Source organism: Bos indicus, chromosome 18 (assembly GCF_029378745.1).
Source record: "Bos indicus isolate NIAB-ARS_2022 breed Sahiwal x Tharparkar chromosome 18, NIAB-ARS_B.indTharparkar_mat_pri_1.0, whole genome shotgun sequence".
Taxonomy (NCBI): domain Eukaryota; kingdom Metazoa; phylum Chordata; class Mammalia; order Artiodactyla; family Bovidae; genus Bos; species Bos indicus.
The window spans coordinates 40,469,149-40,487,584 of NC_091777.1; the positions used below are offsets into that span (position 1 = coordinate 40,469,149).

Genomic DNA, 18,436 nt, shown 5'->3' on the forward strand with positions numbered 1-18,436 from the left:
GTTTGAACTAAGCATAGTAAATTGAGGGAGACAGTAAGGCCTGCTGATTCAGATTCCTCTTGGTATCCTTCTGTATTTGAAGGTAAACATACTTCTTTCTACCTGGTATTGAAAGGCACCTCTCACATAGGGGATCTTATTATCTGCTTCAGGGGAGGTTAACAAAGTCCCTCTTGCACCTGCCATTTCTTATATTCCTTCAATTTGATATATTTAATGTCAAGGTGCCTTGTTCTGTGGTAGTATGTTATGGATCTCATATCTTATGCATCTTTGTGTTTTATAATTTTTGGATTTAGCATCATCACTTTGGGCAGGTCCTGGACTTTATGTCCTGTCCTAGACATCCAATGTGATAGTTAAAAACAGAAGTTCAGTTCAGTTCAGTTCAGTTGCTCAGTCGTGTCTGACTCTTTATGACCCCATGAATCGCAGCATGCCAGGCCTCCCTGTCCATCACCATCTCCCGGAGTTCACCGAAGCTCATGTGCATCGAGTCGGTGACGCCATCCAGCCATCTCATCCTCTGTCATCTCCTTCTCCTCCTGCCCCCAATCCCTCCCAGCATCAGGGGCTTTTCCAATGAGTCAACTCTTCGCATGAGGTGGTCAAAGTATTGGAGTTTCAGCCTTAGCATCAGTCCTTCCAATGAACACCCAGGACTGATCTCCTTTAGGATGGACTGGTTGGATCTCCTTGCAGTCCAAGGGACTTGCAAGAGTCTTCCCCAGCACCATAGTTCAAAAGCATCAATTCTTTGGTGCTCAGCTTTCTTCACAGTCCAACTCTCACATTCATACATGACTACTGGAAAAACCATAGCCTTGACTAGATGGACCTTTGTTGGCAAAGTAATATCTCTGCTTTTCAATATGCTGTCGAGGTTGGTCATAACTTTCCTTCCAAGGAGTAAGCGTCTTTTAATTTCATGGCTGCAATCAGCATCTGTAGTGATTTTGGAGCCCCCCCAAAATAAAATGTGCCTATCTGAGATTATTGATATTTCTCCCAGCAATCTTGATTCCAGCTTGTGCTTCTTCCAGCCCAGCATTTCTCATGATGTACTCTGCTGCTGCTGCTGCTGCTAAGTCACTTCAGTCGTATCCGACTCTGTGCGACCCCATAGACGGCAGCCCACCAGGCTCCCCCGTCCGTGGGATTCTCCAGGCAAGAACACTGGAGTGGGTTGCACTTTCCTTCTCCAATGCGTGAAAGTGAAAAGTGAAAGTGAAGTCGCTCAGTCGTGTCTGACCCTTAGCGACCCCATGGACTGCAGCCTACCAGGCTCCTCCATCCATGGGATTTTCCAGGCAAGAGTACTGGAGTGGGTTGCCATTGCCTTCTCCAGATGTACTCTGCATATAAGTTAAATAAGCAGGGTGACAATATACAGCCTTAATGTACTCCTTTTCCTATTTGGAACCAGTCTGTTGTTCCATGTCCAGTTCTAACTGTTGCTTTCTGACCTGCATACAGGTTTCTCAAGAGGCAGGTCAGGTGGTCTGGTATTCCCATCTCTTTCAGAATTTCCCACAGTTTATTGTGATCCACAGAGTCAAAGCCAAACAGAAGTTCACAGGATAACAAAGGCTGGTAGGGCAAAAGACAGCCTTGGCACTAGAATATTTCCTGATAGTCTTCATTTTGCTTTAATGTTCTTATTTTCCTATCAGGTTAGTGATCAATTTTAAAGTAGTTTGAAAAATGTTTTATTGAGTATTTTAGTTATTTCAATCTCTAGTTTAATATGTTGCTTAAAACTGACTCTCATGTATGTCTTTTTTCACATTATAAGCAGCTGTATTTATGCAGTAGTTAGATTGCCCATACATCATCAGTAGAATCAAAACTTGACAGAAGACTTCAGTGAGAATCTAATCTAGTCCCTAGCTTTGTTTGCACATAGAATACTGACATCCTAAGAAATTAAGTGGCTTGCCTGTAACTCCTATAAGTAGTCAGAAGCACAGTTAGAACCCAAACTCAGACTCTCAACTCTCTCGCAGTGCTTTTTCCACCATAGTGGATCATCTCCTTAATCTCTTATCTACGTACACATTGTTACTCCCTTAATCTGTTGACTTTAAAATGGAGCTATCTGTGCATTCTCCTAGCAGCCCTCAATCTGGGTTTTACTTTTATGCAAGTATTTGGATTGACACACATACTTACATTTATAGTCCCTTGCTAAAGAAAGTGAATATTTGTATATTAAAATTTAGTCATGCATAGGAAAGTTGATTTCTGTACACTGAGGTTCTGGTGTCAGCTTTGATTTTTGAATAAAGTCATTTTCTAAAGATTGCAGACAGAGATAAACTGTCTTGTAGCATTTTCCTTACATGAAAAGAACTGCTGTTAAGAATATGCTTTCATCTTTATTGTGGGTTATCAATGACCAGGACTTATAACCTTTCATTAGTGAAAAACAGTAATGACTACCTAAACACAATTAATCACAGAGCTTTTCCAAGCAGCCTTGATCACATTGGCTTGTCATCTCACTAAATAAGCATCTGATTGAACTTTCTGCAGCTGTTTGAAGTATGAATTGATTTGAGGAGGGAAATTTAGCATCATTTTTTTCTTCATACTTCTTCAAACAATGTTCCAGAAGGAGAAGCAGTGATACTCCTCAGCAGGAAGTACTCAGTCACTTTTCTAACAGTTGTGTTTATGCCCTTCCATTGCTGGTCCTCCACTGGGTTTAATTATCGATTAAATACAGCTAGGACATGTTGTTTTCTTGACATCTAGAGCTTGAACCAGTGCTCTAGCAATTATGGCGGCCAAGTGTAAATTTCACCAATATCTAATATTTTACTCATTATCGTTTTCCTGAATCATATCTCTCCCCTCCTTTCCTCCTGTGCATGCCCTTCCATAGTGAAATCAAGTTTGTTCAAGCAATTGATTGTACCCCAGGGGTGATTTAGTTATATTTTTATTATAGTCAAAAACTAAGAAAGAAATGAAGTAACTTGATGGTTTTTACAAACTACAAACCTCCAGAAGAGATTAGGCGTACAGTTTCTCAAGGCTACATTAATAACAGTGAAACAGAACAAAAACCAAACTAAAACAAAACCAGAACAACTAGTAAATCAATTCTATCATTTGATTAAAACTGAGAGGTGAAAATGTTGACTATTGGGAGACAAATAGCTGCAGTAGGAAGTGGCAACCCAGTCCAGTATTCTTGCCTGGAAAATTCATGGACAGAAAGGCCTCGAGGGCTATAGTCCACGGGCTTGCAAAGAGTCGGACCCAATTGAGCATGCATGCACACATGCACAGAAGGCAAAGAAATAATTGCTTAACTTTCACACTTTTCAACTGGGTATTGAGAAACTTTATATAATCTAAGGGTTCAAAGAAATATCAGTATTCAGAATAGGCTTAAAAAAGACATAGGTTCTAAGATTTTGGTTACTTGAATGAGCGTTAGAAGTAGGAGCATAGCAGTGTTTTTTTCTTTAATGCCTGGTAATGTTGCTATAACTTAGAGCTGACATTAGGCATAAATAGGAAACAGAGCTAATGCACTTATTCAGCATTTTTGAAAATGTTATGTCTTTTATTAAAGTAGAGATAGTTCAAGATCAGAAGTTGGCAAATAGGCTCTTTTCCCCAAAGGTGTGATGATGTATTATTAAATATATAAGCAATCATAATATTAATACTTCACAGAGCAGCTTTATGGTCAGTTATATATTTTACTCTAATAAACCATGAAGAAATTATTTTTTCCTCCTAAAAGCTAATAAATGAGTACCAAATTATGATACAGTAATTGAGTGTGATATGCTGTCTTGCAGTTAAAACTGCTAAATAATATACATCTGAATATAACTGTTGCAGGAAGGGGGACCCCTTCCAGGGCCCGAAACTGGGCTCTTGTCTAACACTCAGAAATGAATTGTCCAAGGAGACACATGTGCTGACAAAGCAAGAGATTTTATTGGGAAAGGGCACCCATGTGGAGAGCAGTAGGGTAAGGGAACCCAGGAGAACTGCTCTGCCGCGTGGCTCGCAGTCTCGGGTTTTATGGTGATGGTCTAGATTCCGGGTAGTCTTTGGCCAATCATTCTAATTCAGAGTCTTTCCTGGTGGCGCGTGCATCGCTCAGCCAAGATGGATGCTAGCGAGAGGGATTCTGGGAAGTGGACGGACACGCGGTGTCTCCTTTTGACCTTTCCCGAACTCTTCCAGTTGGTGGTGGCTTATTAGTTCCATATTCCTTATCAGGATCTTCTGTCATAAAACAACTCATGCAAATGGTTACTATGGTGCCTGGGCAAGGTGGGCAGTTTCAATCAGTGTGCTTCCCCTAACAGAACCATGCAGAATTCACTGGTGGTCCAGTGTTTAGGACACTGAGCTTCCACAGCAAGGGGCCTGGATTTGAACTCTAGTCAGGGAAATAAGATTTCCTGCATGCTGCCAGGTTAGGCCAAAAAGATAAAAAATAAAAAACCCTGCTAACTGACTATACTCATGCAGATTTCCCTGTATAAGCTTTGTGTCAGTTGTACAATTACTATAATGAATTATAAACATGTGCCATTAGAATTACAAAATCTAGCAAAACATCATTACTGTTACCAAAAAAAAGAAATGTTTTAACATGGCTTTAGAATCAGTGCAAACATTCCTTGACCTAGGAATATTTTTTTGTCTATATTTTGGTCACAATTTTGTTTTCTTTGCCTCTTATTCCACAGTTTAGAATAGGGAATGGCAGAGATTAGATGGTTAGAGATTGTTTAGATAAGTGGAATGTTTTTGAAAATTACATAGCAAGTGAAAAGTCTCAAATCATTAGATGTTAGTGCTTACAGAGAACATCTCTGTAACTCTCTTCTTTTTAAAGGTGAGTAAACTGAAGCCTGGGCTTCTCTGGTGCCCCAGTAGTAAAGAATCTGCTGGCCAATGTAGGAGGTGTGGGTTGTTTCCCTGGGTTGGCAAGAGCCCCTGGAGAAGGAAATGGCAACCCATTTCAGTATTCTTGCCTGGGAAAGCCCATGGAGAAAGGAGCCTGGTGACCTACAGTCCGTGGAGTCACAAAAGAGTCAGACATGACTTAACTAACAAATAACAAACTGAGGCCCAGAGGCATTAAGTGACGGTACATCTAAGTAAAGTTTGAACTTGAACCAGCTCTTTGGTTCCCTCTGAGGCCAGCAAATTTTCTATAATACTATAATACTTTCTATAATACTATAGTATTAAATTGCAGATCAAATTGCAACATCCATTGAATCTTAGAAAAAACAAGAGAATTCCAGAAAAACATCTACTTCTGCTTCATTGACTATGCTAAAGCCTTTGTGTTCAGTTCAGTTCAGTTCAGTCGCTCAGTCGTGTCCGACTCTTTGCGACCCCATGAATCGCAGCATGCCAGGCCTCCCTGTCCATCACCAACTCCCAGAGTTCACTGAGACTCACGTCCATCGAGTCAGTGATGCCATCCAGCCATCTCATCCTCTGTCGTCCCCTTCTCCTCCTGCCCCCAATCCCTCCCAACATCAGAGTCTTTTCCAATGAGTCATCTCTTCGCATGAGGTGGCCAAAGTACTGGAGTTTCAGCTTTAGCATCATTCCTTCCAAAGAAATCCCAGGGCTGACCTCCTTCAGAATGGACTGGTTGGATCTCCTTAGATCACAACAAACTTGAAAATTCTTAAAGAGATGGGAATACCAGACCGCCTTACCTGCCTCCTGAGAAGCCTGTATGCAGGTCAAGAAGCAACAGAACTAGACATGGAACAACAGACTGGTTCCAAATCAGGAAAGCAGTGCATCAAGGCTGTATATTGTCACCTGCTTGTTTAACTTATGTGCAAAGTACATCATGCAAAATGCCGGGCTGGATGAAGCACAAGCTGAATCAAGATGGCCAGGAGAAATATCAGTAACCTCAGACATACAGATGACACCATGCTTATGGCAGAAAGTCAAGAGAAACTAAAGAGCCTTTTGATGAAGGTGAAAGATGAGAGTGAAAAACCTGGCTTAAAACTCAACATTCAAAAAACGAAGATCATGGCATCTGGTCCCATCACTTCGTGGCAAATAGATGGGGTCACAATGGAAACAGTGACAGACTTTATTTTCTTGCATTCCAAAGTCACTGCAGATGGTGACTGCAGCCATGAAATTAAAAGATGCTTGCTCCGTGGAAGAAAAGCTATGACCAACCTAGACAGCATATTAAAAAGCAGAGACATTACTTTGCCAACAAAGGTCCATGTAGTCAAAGCTATGGATTTTCCAGTAGTTATGTATGGATGTGAAAGTTGGACCATAAAGAAGGCTGAGTGTTGAAGAATTGATGCTTTTGAACTGTGGTGTTGAAGACTCTTGAGAGTCCCTTGGACTGCAAGGAGATCAAACCAGTCAATCCTAAAAGAAATCAATCTCAAGTATTCATTGGAAGGACTGACGCTGAAGCTGAAGCTCTAATACTTTGGCTACCTGATGCGAAGAGCTGACTCATTTGGAAAGACCCTGATGCTGGGAAAGATTGAAGGCGGAAGGAGAAGGGGATGACAGAAGATGAGATGGTTGGATGGCATCACCAACTCGACGGACATGAGTTTGAGCAAGCTCCATGAGATGGTTAATGGACAGGGAAGCCTCGTGTGTTGCAGTCCATGGGGTCGCAAAGGGTCGGACACAACTGAGTGACTGAACAGCAAAAACAGTACTGTAATACTGTAGTATTATAGTATACTGTAATACTAATAATAATCTGCACACTGCCTTCTGTGCAGATTAAGAATACCGATTTTGGCATTGCCATTGACACTGGTGTGCTGGGTAAGCCCAGATCAAGTTGCATAATTTGTTTTCTGAACCCTTCAGAGAAGGAGTACTTCTGAAGATGTTTGATTCAGCAGTTCACATGAGAAGTGAATTTGACCTTGCCGTGACCAGGAGATGAGAAACACTCTTTCCATCAACTTGCTAGTTCCCTAGAGAATCTATGGCTCCACTCATATTTATTTACTGTCCTCCATTGTCTGAAAGTAACTGAAACCACAGAATGAAATGTATTGTGGATATAGCTGGCTTCACATTTTGGGGGCAAAATTAGTTTTGCTTGTTTGTTTTTGCTTGATTGATAGTAGCAAAATGTGCAAGAAGTAATGAGACCTTCCACAAAATACGTCTTTACTAGAACATAATAAATGACTCTGTCTAACCTCATTTACAGTGACTGCAGAATTCAACCCCTGAAACTGATAAGAAACTATAGTGGTAACAGGCACTCCAAGGGCACAAAAAATACCGATGGTGAGGTACAGTAACCTTAACCATTCTCCCAGGCTTAACACCCTTGCCGTCTTTCCTATCAATCGTCTAGCTGGGGAGAGGGACCCTATTTACGCTTGTCTTCATGAAAGTAGATGTGAATAGCAAGTTCTTCAACAGCTATGGAAGCAAGACAAGAGTTATTGCTTCCTTCACTTTGTGATCTGATGACTTTTGGAAGATAGTAGTGAAAAAAATCAATATTAGATGGCTCTTGAAAAGAATACAGTGGCTTTTGTTATATTTCTGGGAAGGAACGTTTTGCAGTGAGCAACTTAAACTGATGACATTAGTCTGTCTGACGCCTAGATTTGGATGAAATAAGTAAGCCCTGGAATCTTTTTCCTCAGTTAGATTTTTAAACAATGAAATATTTCAAATAAATGAAAAGCACAGAAATAATGTAATCAACAGCCATTATATTTAACATATCTCAACATTTTGCCATATGCTTTTCTTTCAGATGTTTTATAGATAACTAAACTGATTATAGATGTGCAGTTGCTCTGTTATTCTTTTCTAATCTAATTCTCATGTCTTAGTCCTCAGAGGAGCCATACTGGGTGCATATTAATGCCATTCCTGCATATTACTTATTCATAAACCGTTGTCTTGAGTAGTCTCAAACTTCTTGTAAATGGAATTATATTGTGTATACCATTTCCCAACTTGACTTTTTCATTCAATATTATGGGTTTTTTCACTTGTTGAAATATTTTTTAAATTTATTTGGCTGTGCTGAGTCTTAGCTGCAGCATGCTGGGATCTTTAGTTCCCTGACCGGGGGTTGAACCCTGGCCCCCTACATTGGGAGTGTGGAGTCTTAGCCATTGGACCACCAGGGAAGTCCTTCAACATTATGTTTTAAATATTTAAACACATAGATATATAGCTCTGATTCATTTTAGCTAATGCAGCATGCTCCAGCATGTGAAAATACTATAGTTTATCTGTACTCCTATTGAATGTTAGGATTTTCCTAGTTTTTTGCTATTATAAACAATGCTGCAATGAGTGTCTTTGTATATGTCTTATGCAGCTGTGTGAGATTATCCTTAGGGATAAATAACTAGAAGTGAGATTGCTGAGTGACAGGGCAAATGTATCTTGAGCTTTCAGTTCAGTTGCTCAGTCATGTCCGACTCTTTGCAACCCCATGGACTGCAGCACTCCACGCCTCCCCGTCCATCACCAACTCCTGGACTTTACTCAGACTCATCTTGAGCTTTACTGTATATGAAATTTATTGGTCAAGTGGTTGTACCAATCTGTATTTCTATCAGCAGTGTATGAAAATTCTTGTTTTTCTACCTACTTGTCAATATACTCACAAAACAGCATTGTCAAATGGTTTGATTTTTGTTAATCTAATGGTTATGAAATGGTATCTTCTTTTTTTTCTTTTATATTTTTCTTATTACTAGTACTATCTAGCACATTTAAATGTTTCCTGGATGCCCTGTAGTCCTTTTTTTACATCAGAGTTTTGGACGAGTAATGTAATCAGATAGCCAAAAAATAAAGCAATATTTGAGAAGTGCATATTGAAAAGTACTATTTCCATCCTACCACATTCACCTGACCCTTCTTTCATTTTATTGGTTTCTTGTTTATCTTTCCAGTGTTTTTATACAAATAGATGCAAACTTGAATTCATATTCTTATTTTCCCACCTTACACAAAAATAACATAGTATTGGGTTGGCCAAAATGTTCATTCGAGTTTTTCTGTGTAATATGTTATGAAAAAAACTCCTTTTGGCCAAACCAGTATGTATATTGTTCTAAACCTTGATTTTTCCACTTAACTGTATATCTTGGAGCTCTTTTCTTTTCACTAGGTACTTTTTAATCCCTGCACAATATTCCACTTTTAGGTGTAACACAGATTTTTTAACCAGCCTTCTCTTGATGAATGCTCTGTTTTTTTCCACTTTGTTATAAGAAACAATACTGTAAGGAATACTCTTCATCTTGTTCTGAATTATCTATATGATAAATTTCTAAAAGTGGGCCATAGGATAGTTTTGTAGTCTGGTTCTAGTATTTGATTCTTTGTGAGTCTGCTTCCATTTTTGTTGTGTATGCTGTTTTTAACTTACAAAGCATTGCTTCTTTGCATGTCTGGTTATGTTTGGCTTTTTAAAAAAAATGTTGAACAATTTGAAACATTGGATCAGGTACCTTACTCTAAAGAGAAATGAGTTCTTTTGTCCAGGTTTCTGAGGACAAAACCAGTTCCTAACAACCAAAATCAAGGTTAAAAGTCCTCTAAAAGACATAGGCAGTTCCACCATAATACTTTTTTTGTGTGTTAACCTCTCCCTTCGATAGGCCTAGGACTTGGATTTCTATGTCTCTTGCCACCTTCAGAATGATATCTTCTTTGATGAATGATGAAAGAATGATGAAATCAATTAGTATGAAATCAATTAATACATGAAAAGGCATTCAACATCATCTATAATTAGTTATTCAGTTGCTTAGTCGTGTCTGACTCTTTGTGACCCCATGAACCACAGCACACCAGGCCTCCCTGTTCATTACCAACTCCTGGAGTCCACCCAAACCCATGCCCATTGAGTCGGTGATGCTATCCAACCATCTCATCCTCTGTCATCCTCTTCTTCTCCTGCCCTCAATCTTTCCCAGCATCAGGGTCTTTTCAAATGAGTCAGTTCTTCGCATCAGGTGGCCAAAGTATTGGAGTTTCAGCTTCAACATCAGTCCCTCCCAGGACTGATCTCCTTTAGGATGGACTGGTTGGATCTCGCAGTCCAAGGGACTCTCAAGAGTCTTCTCCAACACCACAGTTCAAAAGCATCAATTCTACAGCGCTCAGCTTTCTTCACAGTCCAACTCTCACATCCATACATGACCATGGGAAAAACCATAGCCTTGACTAGACAGACCTTTGTTGGCAAAGTAATACCTCTGCTTTTTAATATGCTGTGTAGGTTGGTCATAACTTTCCTTCCAAGGAGTAAGTGTCTTTTAATTTCATGGCTGAAATCACCATCTGCAGTGATTTTGGAGCCCCCCAAAGTAAAGTCAGCCACTGTTTCCACTGTTTCCCCATCTAATTGCCATGAAGTGATGGGATCAGATGCCATGATCTTAGTTTTCTGAATGTTGAGTTTTAAGTCAACTTTTTCACTCTCTGACTTTCATCAAAGGCTCTTTAGTTCTTTGCGTTCTGCCATAAGAGTGATGTCACCTGCATATCTGAGGTTATTGATACTTCTCTCAGCAATCTTGATTCCAGCTTGTGCTTCATCCAGCCCAGCGTTTCTCATGATGTACTCTGCATATAAGTTAAATAAGTAGGGTGACTATATACAGCCTTGACGTACTCCTTTTCCTATTTGGAACCAGTCTGTTGTTCCATGTCCAGTTCTAACTGTTGCTTCCTGACCTACAAAGAGGCAGGTCAGGTGGTCTGGTAGTCTCATCTCTTTCAGAATTTTCCACAGTTTATTGTGATCCATAATTAAGAGTATGCAAATTAAAGCAACAAGTTTCCAGTCATCAGTTAAATTTAACTCATCAAAAAGCTTAAAAGTTGACAAGAATGCATATCTTTTTTGGAAAGGAAGTACATGAAAATATTAGCAGTTCTTTCCTCTAAAAAGCAGGCCTAGGGTTGAGTGAAGGAGGAGAAGATGTGTTCTTCTCATGGTATGTGCTGTTTAGTACTTAAATTTTTAACCTCATGTATATATTTTTTAAATAAAAATGTAACATTTTAGAGGCAAATGCCTAGATACTTAACTTTTTCTTTAAACTTTGGGAAATGTTTTGATGTGGTCAAAGTAATAGGGCCTAAAAAACGTTTGCACTATATAAAGGGCTATCAGTTTACTAAATACCTGTTCAGTTCATATAGTTGTGAATGTAGCAGAAATATTTGCTAAAAAAAAGTCCAAGTGATTAGACCTTCTGAGTTCTAATTAAAATGGTAGCAGCATAGATCAACAGACATTCATGATATTTAAGGATTTCCTTTTTCTACCTTGATGTCGGAGTAAGGTACTTGCTGTGACATTGCAGAGATCAGATAAAATAAAAGTCTGTAACTTGTGTCTTCTTGGAAGCCCAAGGACTTTCATATTCCTAGAGTCAAGGCAGTTGATGCATCCTGAATGAAATCAAACTTAAATTACTATGCTGAATAAAGGTGTTCTTAACATTAAAACATTTAAAGTTTTAACCAATACTTTTGTCTTTCTATTTTTTCTTTTTCATGTAATCACTGTCCAGGCATAAGTATGTATGTATGTGCATGTATGTTTCATTTCATTTTTGTTTTGTTATAATTACTGTTGTTGGAAATATGGTTCCTTTTAAATAGTCAGTTTTCTGTTAATGAAGTTATTAATGCTGCCTTTCTGGTCCCCTTTGTTTGGACTTAGATCCTCTCATGCTGAGCAGCTCTTCCCAGATGTACTTGGTGCAGTTAATTTAAGAAATCCAGTTTATGCTTGGAATAAAGATGAGGCTAATAGTTATAATTCTAGAACTCAGGTGCCCTCATGGTCAGGTTGTTGGATTTTAAACTATTACAAAGAAGTAAAATTGGTAGCACTTACCACAATTCATATTTTATGTATTCTTTTTACAGTAATCAAGAAAGATAGTTTATTTCTCTGTAATTGTACCAAACATAACAATTCAGATTTCTGATCACGTCTTATCTCTGACTGACAGGGAAGAGGGGAGAATGAAGTGTGTAATGCTTGTGCAGTATTCCCTGACTTCACCATGGGGGAAAATAGCTTAGTAGCATAGTTCTAGAATAAATCTAAAAGTGCATTTATACTTTGTTAATATTCTAGGTGAAAAAGTGTTTATATCTCTCTATGGAGCTGCCGTAGACATGAACATAAGGTTGGACAAGAATTCCTTGATCCTTGAGAAAACTTACATATCTCTGGCCAATCAGCGAACTGTAACTATTCACAACCACAGTAGCATCATTGCCCATTTCCAGTGGAAGATATTTGCTACCCAGGAAGAGGAAGACCAAGAAAAGTACAGGTTTGTAAGAAAAATCACTACCCATATAATTTGAAGGAACATGAAACTTAGTTATGAAAATTCTTTGGCTTTTGTGGTAAGTTTCTAACCAACTCAAGCAATGTCAGATGTATTATCATTTGGGTCCAGTATACAATGCCCCTTGTTTCATTTAAAGAACCCAGACTGAACTATGTGAAACACATCGTCTGTCCTCAGTTAATCTTATCCTGCTTATGTTAATAATTTATCAGTAGCTGGTTTCCTGAATTTTAAAGACCAAATACATCATTCTTCACTATTCTCTCAAAACAAATCTACATGTCTTTATTTCTTTTTATACCCTAACCAGATCAATCAGTTTTTATAGGGTTTCTAAAAGTAATCTCTTTTGGATTGGGATCATTGTGGACTACTTTTTTCCCAGTGAAAAGAAACTTTCAGAAAAGACAAAGAATGGGGGAAATGAAGGCTTAGATATAATGGCTTTAATAATTTCAGTTTTAGTAGCATTGCTCAATCCTCACTAACTGTATAACTTATAGAGGTTTCTTGTATTTTAATCTGCTGCTTTTTAAAATGATACTTCAGGCAGTGGAGAAAATTAACAAAATGGAAAGCCAAACTTTTAATTAATCTCATCACTGTTAAATTTTTAGTATTTCTCTTTTTTACTGAATCTATCATTGACTCTTTTAAACTCCATTTGCAATTTTAGCTTCCCCCATCCTCCCTGAATTACCACTTTTGCTGCTTTCATTGGAATTTATTTCAATCTTTTTTATTTGCCTCTCCATTTTCATTAAAGATTAGGCCCAAGAAGCTTCAAAGCTCTGTTCAACACCAAGTTAGTATGTGATAAAAATAAAAAGTCTTAGGTCTGCGGAGACCAGGCAGAAATCCCCCAGCGAGCTGTCCCTAATTGAATCAGAAGGAGCGGTGACAGTGATAGGACACCGCGGACCAGAGGCTTTGTCATCCAGACAATGAGCTTTAATCACTGCATTGCCACTGTGCCACCTTTAAAAGTGAGAAAAGAAAAGCCTTTCCTGCCTAAAAACTTCATGTTGCCTCACAGCATAGAAACACCAGTAGTTTAAAAAGGCAAGAGGAGACCTCTTGTCCATTGCTTCATCGGTCCTGATTCTTCAGCTGACATGTATGTACCAACAATCAGAATGGTCCAGGTATGTTCAAAGATAAAAAACAGAGCAGGTACAAAGGCAGAAACAGCAGTAAAGTAGTGTTTCAGTACTCTCCTTGTGCTGTGGGCATAATCTTTTGGGGAGAAAAGAGTATGCACTATCAGAGAAGAAGTGTTAGTTGGTGGCTCAGTCATGTCCGACTCTTTGCGACCCCATGGACTGTAGCCCACCAGGTTTCTCTGTCCATGGGATTCTCTAGGCAAGAATACTGGAGTGGGTTGCCATTCCCTTCTCCAGGGGATCTTCCCAACTCAGGGATCAAACCTGGGTCTCCTGCATTGCAGGCAGATTCTTTGCAGACTGTCTGGGCCACCAGGGAAAATCATCAGAGGGAAAGGCAGCTTTAATTTCAACTATGTCTTTGTGTTTGACCAAATGTATAGGACGTGACTGATGCCATGCCTATGTCCAAAAGATATGTAAGGAAGTTATTCAATAGTGAAACTCAGGAAAAATTCAAACCAATTGCTGCCAGAAATTCGAAGAGATTAAAATTTTAACCACACGTGAATGGACATTTCTACCCTCCCCCACACTTCTTGTCCCCGCAAACACTCATGGCCCTATCTGTAATATTACCTTTGAGGCTTATTCTTCCTTTTCTTTTGCATTGTCTCCCTTGCTCTTTCTGTTAGATCCTCCTGGCTGTTTTTGTTCATTTGTTTGTTTGTTTTGTTTATTTGTTTGCTTTTTTTGTAGCAAGGAAACAATATAATAGAGCATTTTAACAATCACAATTGGAAGCCCAAATTTATCATCGTGGATCATACCCCTCCCTTAAACGATGAACTTGAAAAGTGGCTTCAGATGGCTAAATAAAAATGTTTTGCTGTCTGTGGGTGACACACAGCAACATAACTCATATTGCTACAAACTGGATTGGTTGGTCTTAGTGAAGAATGGATTGAATTTTCTGCCCCATCCCCTCTTCCTACCCTTCTCTTAGGGTAAGAGGCCTTATCTCTTATTTGACCAGGTATCTCTTCTCTCCCATGCCTCTCTTGTTCCTTGATACATTCCCAAGCATGCCACCAAGTTTCATATTATTAGCCATGGACTCTTGTCCTAGACTAATGGGCAACAAAATGCCCATCATCTCAAAAAGCAAAGAAAGAGGCTATTCTTTACTGAACGTCTAGTTCATATCTTTGGATAGGTGCCCCTTTCATGGATGGCTGTACTCTTGCTGTGAGTGTAGATCCTCTCCTCCTCTGTGTAACAAACCCTTAGCTTGTCTCTTAGGCTCACATCAGCAGCAGATCAAGCAGAATGTTCTTGGATAGTTTGCTTATGGGCCAAGGTTTGCTTGTCCCTAAGAAACAGGAAAGGTCCATCTAGTCAAGGCTATGGTTTTTCCTGTGGTCATGTATGGATGTGAGAGTTGGACTGTGAAGAAGGCTGAGCACCAAAGAATTGATGCTTTTGACTGTGGTGTCAGAGAAGACTCTTCAGAGTCCCTTGGACTTCAAGGAAATCCAGTCCATTCTGAAGGAGATCAGCCCTGGGATTTCTTTGGAAGGAATGATACTAAAGCTGAAACTCCAGTACTTTGGCCACCTCATGCAAAGAGTTGACTCATTGGAAAAGACTCTGATGCTGGGAGGGATTGGGGGCAGGAGAAGAAGGGGATGACAGAGGATGAGATGGCTGGATGGCATCACTGACTCGATGGATGTGAGTCTGAGTGAACTCCAGGAGTTGGTGATGGACAGGGAGGCCTGGTGTGCTGCGATTCATGGGGTCGCAAAGAGTCGGACACGACTGAACAACTGAACTGAACTGAAGAAACAGGAGTGAGATCTTTAGCTTCTGGCATAAATTCTCTCTTGAGCTCCCCAGGAAGACCAGTGCAAGAATCCCTGGAATAATCTCTTTATGTTTCTCTGCTACTGCTAGTGGTGAGCGAGCTCTTTTTTCTCCTCTTCCTTCAGTAACCTCTGTAGTTAAGGTGTAGAGAGAAAGCTTGACTTCTGTCCTGAACTTGCAACACAGGTGGTCTAAATGGGCCTTAGGCATACTTTAGGAGACTCACGTTTCCCTTTGCAGCATCCCAGTGACTTAAGATTTTAAAACTTCAGTGTAGATTTTAGGTGAATTCAAGAGTCTTCTCACTGCTTTTGAGTTATGGCTTAAAACTCATCCCAAGGCATTCATCTAAGGGGCTGAAACTTGCTGCATGATCACTTCGAGAATTCTAATCCCTTTAGTATTATGGACGTCTTCAAGGTCCTATTCCAGCCATCATAGTTTCTTTCCAGCATCTTGATGCTGTGCCTGAGCAAAGGCACATCTGAGCCCTCTACCTTTCTGGGAATTTATCACTTTCATTCTACAAAGGAAGTCTTCCTCTCTGCCTTCCAAAACATGTTTGTATGAACCTTAGGACACACATTCAGATTTGGGGACCTCAAGCTAATCTCAGGCTCCAGACTCTGACAATGGTGATATCATTTCCCCTAGGAAGAAGTTCTGAACTTTTTTTTTTTCCCATTTTTTTGAACATTAGGAATCAGATATAAGAACCTTTGAAAATGATATTTTGGTTCTCTCTCTTTTCTGACATTTTTCTAGGAGTTACATAAAATTAATCCCTTCAAAAATTGAGACTGAATTCATTCCTCCTTACTTCCTCTATCTTGGCCTTAGGGATTATAAAATATCCTACAAGATACTTCCATCCTCATTCTCATCACAGTTTATTATTTCCAGAGACACAGCATGGGCTTTTGAGGATTTCTGCTCCCCATTTATCCGTCAAGGTCATGGCCATTCTCTCAATAACAGCTGCTCTGGTTCTGGATTCACTGTGTACAAGAACACAGAATCCTCAGGGGAGCCCCCCACCCCGAAAGTGATTAGCATGGATGTGTTACAAAGCATTACAGTGTTGGAGATGACACATTTCTCTAAATAAATCAGTTGTATTTTAGCTTTCAGCCTACCACCCAGGTAGTGATAAATTTAATCTCAGTTGTGTTGGGGAGCTCTTCCAGGTGGCGCCAGTGATAAAGAACCCGCCTGCCAATGCAGATTAGACATAAGAGACTCCGGTTCGATCCTGAGTCAGGAGGATCCCCGGGAGAAGGAAATGACAACCCACTCCAGTATTCTTGCCTGGAGAATCCCATGGACAGAGGAGCCTGGAGGGCTACAGTCCATGGGGTCACACAGTCAGACACGACTGAAACGACCTAGCACAACACTCCCTTTCCTAGTCATATAAGAACCTAAAGACTTGAGTGGTACTTGGTAAACAGGAAGAGGACCTCTAGTACTTCATTTATGACAGGCATCACAGAGTTATTAATACTCTCTGTCCAGTATGACACAGTCCATTTGAAGTTGGATGGCTCCATCCTTTCCATACCAGGTGTGGAGGGGAATGTTTCTGCCAGCCATGATGGCTGAGGTTCTTAGTTTTTAATCTCGGCATTCAATTACCACCTCTTGGGATGCTGCAAAGCGTCAGGTGCAGGTCTCTAGGAACCCAAGATGAGAGGGCAGCACTGGTTCAACACTACTGTGCTTGAGACACACTGTACTCCCCACTGAGTATAGTCCGCTGACTGAACCGTAGTTGATGCCTGAAGGTGATGGATGTTGGGCTACCAGACCATTTGCAAAATGGGTTAAATCCATGATTTTACTGAAAGAGAAGGCTAGTGTATTGTTACATTCTGTGATGAGAGGCATCTTCATCTGAAAAACAGAACACCTCTGAGTGCAGGAGCCAATGAGTATCAGCCAGACAAGATGGCATAACAATAGACTGAGGTATATAGAAGTCCTTGTTGGAGTCAACCCAGCTCACAGTGGTATGACACATTCCCTTCTTACATTCAGCCATGGCTGTAATTCTGTATAGATGGCAGACAGGATGACAGCTGGTGTCCTCACCACCGCCCCCCCACCCCGCCACTTCTCATTATACAGTGGTCACTGACTCAAGAGTCCCAGCAGTATGGGAGAAAAGCAGCATTTTTGTGTTGTCCTCCTTTGTTTCCTGGTGTAAGGGTTGAGTTCATCATCCTCCTCAATTCATAAAGCATTATCGTCTTTGGTCCACACAAGGCGTTTTATCCCCACACCTCACTCCCATTAACCCTCATATATAAATGTAATATATATGAGTCCCATTATTTGTTAACCAATACTTCGATCTGGTACATCAAATTTACCCACATTTTTTGTGTTATTACAAGCACTTTGGTGAACCTCTTTGTTGCTCTTTATTTACATTCATGATTGTTTCTTTAGGATTTGTTCCTAAGGAATCAGATCAGATCAGATCAGATCAGTCGCTCAGTCGTGTCCGACTCTTTGCGACCCCATGAATCGCAGCACGCCAGGCCTCCCTGTCCATCACCAACTCCCAGAGTTCACTCAGACTCACGTCCATCGAGTCAGTGATGCCATCCAGCCATCTCATCCTCTGTCGTCCCCTTCTCCTCCTGCCCCTAATCCCTCCCAGCATCAGAGTCTTTTCCAATGAGTCAACTCTTCGCATGAGGTGGCCAAAGTACTGGAGTTTCAGCTTCAGCATCATTCCTTCCAAAGAAATCCCAGGACTGATCTCCTTTAGGATGGACTGGTTGGATCTCCTTGCAGTCCAAGGGACTCTCAAGAGTCTTCTCCAATACCACAGTTCAAAAGCATCAATTCTTTGGCGCTCAGCCTTCTTCACAGTCCAACTCTCACATCCATACATGACCACAGGAAAAACCATAGCCTTGACTAGATGAACCTTTGTTGGCAAAGTAATATCTCTGCTTTTTAATATGCTGTCTAGGTTGGTCATAACTTTCCTTCCAAGGAGTAAGCGTCTTTTAATTTCATGGCTGCAGTCACCATCTGCAGTGATTTTGGAGCCCAGAAAAATAAAGTCTGACACTGTTTCCA

At 40.2% G+C, this 18,436-nt stretch overlaps 1 protein-coding gene across 1 annotated transcript in view; it reads left to right on the plus strand.

Moving 5' to 3' along the window:
- HYDIN (HYDIN axonemal central pair apparatus protein) overlaps window positions 1–18,436 on the plus strand; it is a 345,392-nt gene that overhangs the window by 66,205 nt on the left and 260,751 nt on the right. The window contains 1 exon segment of the mRNA XM_070770879.1: window positions 12,152–12,353. Coding sequence (XP_070626980.1) covers window positions 12,152–12,353 — 202 coding nt within the window.